The sequence below is a fragment of the Serinus canaria genome, chromosome 11, assembly GCF_022539315.1.
Source record: "Serinus canaria isolate serCan28SL12 chromosome 11, serCan2020, whole genome shotgun sequence".
Lineage (NCBI taxonomy): Eukaryota > Metazoa > Chordata > Aves > Passeriformes > Fringillidae > Serinus > Serinus canaria.
In genome coordinates this window covers 18,143,871-18,152,229 of record NC_066325.1, presented here as the reverse complement: position 1 = coordinate 18,152,229, position 8,359 = coordinate 18,143,871, and the positions used below count along the sequence as shown (strand labels likewise).

General features: G+C 55.1%; 1 protein-coding gene across 1 annotated transcript; it reads left to right on the top strand.

The window, feature by feature from the left end:
• The first annotated feature begins 2,417 nt into the window (after positions 1–2,417).
• FOXC2 (forkhead box C2) lies at positions 2,418–5,086 on the top strand. The gene has a single exon (XM_050978941.1). The coding sequence runs from the start codon at positions 2,725–2,727 to the stop codon at positions 4,210–4,212; it is 1,488 nt and encodes a 495-aa protein (XP_050834898.1). The 5' UTR covers positions 2,418–2,724; the 3' UTR covers positions 4,213–5,086.
• The last annotated feature ends 3,273 nt before the right edge of the window (positions 5,087–8,359 follow it).

Sequence of the window (8,359 nt, the reverse complement as noted above, 5' to 3'; positions counted from 1 at the left end):
GGCCACGGGAACGACACCGGGAACGACCCCGGAGCGGCCCCGGGAAGGGCCCCCGGAGCGCCCCGAAAGCTCCGCTGCCGGTAAAGGCTGCGAGAGGAAAACCGGCGGCTCCCCCGGAGAACCGGGCAAAGGGAGCCCTGCGGAGAGAATCCCGCATTTCCAAGTGCCTCCCGCTCTCCTCCTCGAAGGGGCTCCTTTCCCCGTATTTTTCATAATGCTGATTTTTATTTTATTTCTTTTTTGTTTTCTTCAAGCCATTCGAATTTTGGGCTGTTCCGACCCCGCTGGTTCGGTCTCTGCTGGGTGCCCAGCTGCAGCAAGCAAAAAATTTTGCTGCTTCTGGGGGTTCTGTAGAAATACAGCTCGATAAAGTTTTCAGCCGAGGAGAGGTAAGATTCCATCAAGGATATTTCTCCAGGCTTCTAGGAAGGGACAGCACTGGGACACAACAGGGATGGCTTTGCTCAAGCTCTCTTTTATAAAATTCCAGCATTTTATAAACTTATATCGTTAAAGAAATCCCATGTGCTTGTGTACGCTGAGACACAGCCCAGCTTGTTACGAGAAATGTGATTTATTTGAAAACCGAACATAAAAATGTGAAGTCGTTCTCAAATTATTCCAGAAAATAAATAACAGTTTTCTCTTATGGTCATACATTTACATGAAAAGTATCAGCTTATCTCGCTGAATTCACTGTTTGTTTTCCCAAACAAAATATCCCCGGACATTTTCTCGGTGGATGAAACCCTCCCCGAGCATTTAAAATTATTTCCGTCAAAACTAAATCATAATTTTGAAGCGCCCGGAGAAACTCCCCAATCAATTTTTCCATCGCAGATAATTTTTAACCATCCCTCCTTGTAGAGGAGCTGCTTCATAATTTAATTTTTTCCCCTCCCCTTAGTTATCGCATAAAATCGTTTCCTTTCTTATTAAGAAAATCTCCGGTAATTAACAGCCCCGCCGGGTTCCCACGGCCGGAGCCGCCCGCGGTCTCCGCACCGCCCGGGCTGCGAGCGGGAAAGGGACCCTCGGTGCCAGCAGCCGCCCAAAATCCCAGCCCGACTTTGGGGGGAAAAAATATCTTTGTTTAAAGCCTTACGAAACCGCACAAATTGCAAGGAGGGCAAGGCAAAATTACAGTGTAGGAAACCCAAAAATCACCGCTCGGGAATCAGAGCGGCAGCAGCCAGGCTCGGGGGAGGCGGCGGGAAGGAGCCCGAGCGAAGTGACAGCAAATTCATTCCGACCTTATCTCGGTCTTTTCGGGCTCGAATCGATTTTGGAGCGCTATTTTTAATTACCGATATATTCTGATTTTTATTTTATTTTTACCCTGCGGAGCGGGGAAATCGCTGGTTTCCCACCTCGGTTCTTTCGCCCAGCAGATCCACGCTTCTCCCGGGGGGAGCAGAACAATTCGCAGCAGTTTCCCCCAACACTTGAGTTTACACTTGGTCACCATGCGTCCCTAATTGTCCCGCTCTGATTGCCTCTAATGAACTCATTAGGGACAAGGCAGAGGGGCGGATTTCACAGGCACAAGAAAATCCACCTCAACGCCCGGAACGAAAAAAAAATATAGACGCTTAAATGCGCTCGCTGCTTTTTGTCGTTTTGTTGGGTATTTTCTATAATAATAAAATATCCCCAAACTCCCCCAAAGCGGCAGAGCAACCTCTGAACCCGCAACGACGGCGCCACCGGGGCCGAGCCGCGATGTCACCGCCACCGTGCGAGCACCCAGCGGCCTCTCCCGAGGAACCCCATAGAAATACATCTCAAACCGTGAACGCACGCCCCGCCGGGCACGGGGACACGGCGACACCGCGACACCGGCGCGGTGCCACCGCTCCCACCATCAACCTGCCTGCAAACAGCGCTGACGAACCCCGCCGCTAGCACGGGGCGGGCAGCGGGCACATCCCGCGGGGGGCTCGGGGCTGGTTTTTGGGGCAGAACCGCCGGACCCCGCACGGAGGGGCCGGGGGTGCCCGGCCCGGCCCGGCCCGGCCCGGGAGCGTGCGGGGCCGCCCGCCAGCGCCGCCGCGTCCCGCGCTCCCATTGGCTGCGGCCGCGGCGCCGCGCGCTCCCATTGGCTGGCGGCCGCGGCGGGGGGCGGGGCCGGCGGGGAGTAAAAGCGCGGCGGCGGCGCGGGGCGAGTTTTGAAGCTGCGCAGCGCGGCCGGGAGGGAGCTCGGCGGCGGCTCCCGCACCCCTCCGGGGGCTCCGCAACGCTTCGGGCCGCTCTTGTGACAAGGACTGGGCTTTCCGCAAGGCTGCTTTTTCGTCTTTTTCTTTTTAATTTTTTTTTTTCAAGTACTTTTTTTTTTTTTTTTTTTAATTCTTCCGTTTTGTTTTGGTGTTTTTTTTTTTTTTTTAATTCCCTTTTCCTGCGAGAACAGGCCCCCCCCACCATCAGCCCAGCTCCCCGCAGCAGCGCCCGCCGCGGGCCGTAGGCGTGTGTAGCAGAATCACAGTCATACAGAGGGAGGGAGAGGCCGCCAGAGACCACCCTGCCCCCGGCGACCCGGAGGATGCCGCTGCGGTGCCGCTGCTAGAGGACACGCTGGGATTTAGCTCGGCTCCGAGACTCTCTCTCTCTTTCTCTCCCGCTCTCTCCCTCTCTCCCTTCTCCGCGGAGGGGTCCCGGACGGGGGTGAGGCCCTTCCACCGTCCTCCTCTTCCTCCTCTCCTCCGCGGCCGCGGGCAGCCCCTCTCCATGATGCAGGCTCGCTACTCCGTCTCGGACCCCAACGCTTTGGGAGTGGTGCCGTATTTAAGCGAGCAGAACTACTACCGGGCTGCCGGGACCTACGGCGGCATGGGCAACCCCATGAGCGTCTATTCGGGGCACGCCGAGCAGTACGCGGCGGGCATGGGGCGCTCCTACGGCCCCTACCACCCGCACCAACCCACCGCCCCCAAGGACCTGGTGAAGCCACCTTACAGCTACATCGCCCTCATCACCATGGCCATCCAGAACGCCCCCGACAAGAAGATCACGCTCAATGGGATTTACCAGTTCATCATGGACCGCTTCCCTTTCTACCGAGAGAACAAGCAGGGCTGGCAGAACAGCATCCGCCACAACCTCTCGCTCAACGAGTGCTTCGTCAAGGTGCCCCGCGACGACAAGAAGCCGGGCAAGGGCAGCTACTGGACCCTGGACCCCGACTCCTACAACATGTTCGAGAACGGCAGCTTCCTGCGCCGCCGGAGACGCTTCAAGAAGAAGGATGTCTCCAAGGAGAAGGAGGAGGCCCGGGAGCGGCTGCTGAAGGAGCAGCCCAAGCCCCCCGGGCTGCCCGGCGCCGACCTCCCCAAGGAAGCCTCCTCCTCCTCTTCCTCTTCCTCCGCCTCGGCGCCGGCCTCCGAGAAGAAGGTGGTGATCAAGAGCGAGACGGCGTCTCCCGAGCTGCCCGTGATCACCAAGGTGGAGACGCTGAGCCCGGCCAGCGGCGGGGCCCTGCGGGACAGCCCCCGCAGCGCCGCCTCGCCCCCCGCCGCCGCCGCCTCGCCGGACGCGGCGCTGCCCGAGCATCACCCGGCCGGCAACGGGCTGCCGGGCTTCAGCGTGGAGAGCATCATGACCCTGCGGACTTCCCCCGCGGGCGAGCTGAGCCCGGTGAGTGCCGCCTCGGGCAGGACGGGCGGCGGGCTGGCGCTGGGCTACCCCGCGGGGCAGCCGTCGGGCTACGGCGCGGCGTGCAGCCAGGCGCTGGACACTAGTGGGAGCTACCACTGCAGCATGCGGGCCATGAGCCTCTACAGCGGCGACAGGCCCGCGCACATGTGCGCTCCGCTGGAGGACGGGCTGGCCGAGCATCCCACCGGCGCTCCGTCGCCGCTGGGCACGCTGAGCCTGCCCGCGGGGCAGGACGGAGCGCTGGGCACCGGGCATCCCCACGGCGGCGGAGGAGGAGGAGGAGGGAGCGGAGGGGCGGCGGCGGGGGGACAGCCCGCGGCTTCTTGGTACCTGAACCACGGCGCTGAGCTGAGCCACCTGCCCGGGCACACTTTCGGCTCTCAGCAGCAGACTTTTCCCAACGTGCGGGAAATGTTCACGTCGCACCGGCTGGGCATGGAGAGCGCGGCGCTGAGCGAGCACCAGGTGAGCAGCAACTCCGCCTGTCAGATCCCCTACAGATCCGCGCCCTCCCTATATCGCCACGCCGCCCCCTACTCCTACGACTGCACTAAGTACTGAGTAGCCGCCAGTAACCCCCGCTTAGGCCCGTTTAAAAAAATAAAATTATTATTAATAATAATTATTAAAAAAAAAGATCGGGAGAAATAAACCCACGGCAATAAAACCAAATCTGACAGCTTCCCCGTGGACTTTGCGGCCACAGAGTTTGAAGATCCCAAAAAGCCCCGGTTTTGGGCTTCCTTAAATTTCGGACAAGTAGATTTTACTTGAAAAATAAAAGGGGATCTTTCATTTGAAAAAGAAAAAAAAGAAAGAAAGAAAAGGTTAAAAAAATTATATATATATATGTCTATCTAAAAGTGGCAAATTTTATATGCTAAAGTATAGGGGGTCTCAGAAAAATAAGTTATGGACCAATATCACAACGACCATTTATACGTTTTAAAAGGAAAAAAAAAGTTTATAAATATATATATAAATATATGTCCTGGGTATTTTTTGAGTTTTCTGTTGTGCTGTAAAAAATATGTGGATTTCTAATCAGGCTGATTTTCAGAGCCATTAATATAATATTTAAAGTTGAGTTCACTGGATTATTTTTGTCTCGCCCAACGGTTCCTAACTTCCAAATTCATGACAAGTGATTTCTTCTTCTTTTTCTTCTGTGTACAATTATGCAATAGATTTTCTTTCGTTTTAGAGCTGTTCTTTTCGCAAGACGAGGAAATAATTTATTTTTTGCTGGTGGATTTTTTTTTTAAGGAAAAAAATAGACAAAGTATCTGATACTTTTTTTATTATTATTTACGACGTGTGATGTTTTGTATAATAGATTTCACCTTTACCATTCCTAAGGACTATTTGCTTTAACCTGCTTCAAAGTTCGTTTGTTTTATGTGGTCCTAATTGTTGTACTTACCTTAAAATAAATCCGTGCTGGTTTTTTCTGCTCCAAGTCTGGCGCTTCTCTGTGTACAAACCGGGGATTTTTTAACAGGTTTTTTTTTTCCTTCCTTCACGCAGAAAACGTGGCAGTGGCTGTTTTTAAAACAAAAATGATCTTCCTGGAGGTTTCTTTCTTGGAGACAAGGTTGAATTCACGTGAAGAGCTGGAATTGTACAACCGGGGAGGGTGGGGAAGGAAAAGCACGGCGGGGCTGAGCCCCCTCAATCCCAAATCGCTGCCGGGGTGGAATTTCGGGAGTTTTCCCAGGCCTGCCGTGGGGAAAACAGGAAAACAGGAGGCGCAGGGAGGGGAATTTCTGCTCCTCTCTCCCCGTCCTGGCGAGCGCGGCCCTTGCCCGCCCGGAGCCGCCTCTTTCCCGGGCAGAAAACACTCACCTCCCCCTAAAAAAAAATCCATTTCATTTATTTATTTGGTTTTCTTGAAAGGAATCCCGAGTGCCTGGGAATGAGAGCGATCATTTCAACCCGGCCTCGCTGCGGACTCTTAGAAAGGTGGAAAGTTCACTCGAGAATCGTTCCGGATTTGAAATCCTCTCTTGGTTAAGAATCGGCTGATTTTTAACTTTTTCTCCATTTATTGAAGCTCCTGTAGGCAAGGCCGGGCACTGTCAGGTATTCTGGCTTTTCCCAAACCATCTTTTAACCTGTTCAAGCCGTTTAATCCAGGGCAAACCGCCGGATTTAGGAGCCTCGAGAGCCTGGGCATGCCGGCAAAGCCCAAAGCAGAGTTTAGGAGGTCTTTGGAACTTTTCACACGCAGCTCTCTGGAGCCAGGCTCCTTTCCCAGCTGGAAAATCACATCCAGGGGAACAATCCCAACCGTGCCCCATCCCACCTCCCGCAGCCCCCCAGTGCCCCTCAAAACCCTTTTTTTTGGGTTTTACCCACGTCAGGGTGTTGAAATCGATGATCTAAATTGGTTTTGACCGGTTCAACTTCGCCTGCGCTTTAAAACTGGCAAAAAGCAGCGAAAGTCTCGATTTAAATAAGAAAAAAATGTCTGAACCTCACTTGATCCGTATTTTAAGGAACATTCACAAGTAAAAACTCCCTGCCGTTTCTCCTGGCTCTCAGAGCGTGTTATCTAATTTTCTATTTTCCTCTTTTTCATTATTTTTTTTTACGAAATAAAAGTCAGAGTGCTGTCTTAATAAGAGAAAATACAGAGTGTAAAGGATTAAAAAAATAGGGAAATAAAAGGAGCAAAACGGTGAAAAGAAAATAAATAGGAGGAAAAGGGGGTAAAAATACGAATTGGGAAAGAATTCTTCCTCGGTCCAGACCATCTTCCTGTGGGATTTTTTTCCTGCGTGGGGCCCGGGGTGGCTGTGAGGGGAGATGGCTGCAGTCAGGTGCCTGCTGTGGCTTTTCCCACCCGCGTGGAGCAACCCCGGGATCGCTCCCAAATCTTCCCACCAGGGCGCTGGGAATTTGGGGACACTTTTCCTCAGGCAGAGATGGGATGTGGGACCGGGATCAGGGACACCCTTAAGGCCCTGCAAGCTCCCCCGCGCTGCTGCTGGACAGTTCCTGGCATCCCCTTTCCCCCCAAAATTCTTTTTTTTAGTGTTTCTTTCCCCACCTCGCCTCGTAGGACGCTCCCGCACGGGATTTGCGCTGCTCCCGTCCCTCTGGAGAGCTCCTGCGGGCTGCCAGCATCGTCCCCCTGCTGTGTCCCTTCCTGCCCCTGGCCCCTGTCACCCCCAGCACCCCACGGGGAGCCCTTCGGGTGGGCTGGTGTCGCAGAGGAGCCATTTGGGGTGGGCTGGTGTCTCATGAGAGCCCTTTGGGGTGGGCTGGTTTCTCAAGGGAGCCCTTTGGGGTGGGCTCATGTCTCAGGGGAGCTTTTTGGGGTGGGCTGGTGTCGCAGGAGAGGCGAGAGGATCCTTCGATGACTGTCTAAAAGCTGTGATAGGGACCTCGGTACCGCGATCGGAGGCTGTCGCGACAGGTGACTCCAGCCTGGCCGGAGCAGAGGGAAGGAAGGAAGAAGTGAAGGAAGGAGGAAGGCCCAGGGTAACTTTTGAAGGCAGCCATGACCAGCTTTGGCTTGCAGCCCCCTGAAGGAGCAGCACAACCCCCCCACAGCCCCTCTCCCCGCAGGTCAGGGGCAGGCTCGGCCCCGGGACCGGCTGATGTGCGTGGCCGGTAGCCCCGAGCTGGGCTCAGGGTGGCTCCGGCAAGAGGATGAGGATGGTGGATGGGTTTCATAACTTTTTTTTTAATTTTTGTATTACCATTCACCACTGGGTTTACAAACCTGTCCCAAACCCCAGCCAGTTTCGGTCTTGGGGAGAAGAGCCAGTGGTTTTCCACCTCATCCCCACAGCCCAGCCAAGGCAGCGTTTCCCTGGTGGAACTCATTCTCTCCAGGAATCCCCCGCACAGCCCAGCAGGGCTGCCTCGTCCCTCCCAAGCACTCCCACCTTCCCTGGAGCTCGTGGGACGGTTCCGGCCGGGCGGTTTTTGGGGAAGGCCACGAGCTCCTCTGTCATTTCTGAAGGGATTTCACAGAAAATCCATTGCGGACACTGGAAGGCCGGGAGAGAGGGAAATACAAAATACATCCCTGATCCAGGGCCGGTACCGAGCCCCCGGGCACCTGTGCTGGGCCAGGGGCGGGGAGCGCCCGCCGGGAGGGCACTGCTGAGGAGCCCGGCCGGGATGGAGCAGGAATGGGGAACTCAAATTCACATTCCTGAGGAGCCCGGCCGGGATGGAGCAGGAATGGGGAACTCAAATTCACATTCCTGAGGAGCCCGGCCGGGATGGAGCAGGAATGGGGAACTCAAATTCACATTCCCGAGGAGCCCGGCCGGGATGGAGCAGGAATGGGGAACTCTGGTTCACATTCCCTCTCCTATCCAGGCCGGGATGCAGCAGGAGAGAGGAGCTCAAATCCACATTCCCTCTCTCCCCCAGGCTGGGATGCAGCAGGAATGGGGAGCACTATTTTTTTGCCCTGTTCCACACATCCTGGGGTGCAGCAGGAATGGGGCTCTCTGATTTACACTCTCTTTCCCCCCATTTCCTGCAATGCAGCAGTAATGGGGAGCTCTGGTTCACATCCCCACTCCCCTCCGGTCTGGGATGGAGCAGGAGAAGGGAACACTGTTTTTTTTTGCCCTGTTCCCCACATCCTGGGGTGCAGCAGGAATGGGGAGCTCTGATTTCCACCCCCATTTCCCCTGGGCAGGACCAATGCGGGAGTGGGGATCACTGATTTACAGCCCTTCTT

What these genes read in the sequence shown, in the direction of transcription:
- FOXC2 (XM_050978941.1), top strand. Translation starts at nt 2,725, where the DNA reads ATGATGCAGGCTCGCTACTCCGTCTCGGACCCCAACGCTTTGGGAGTG.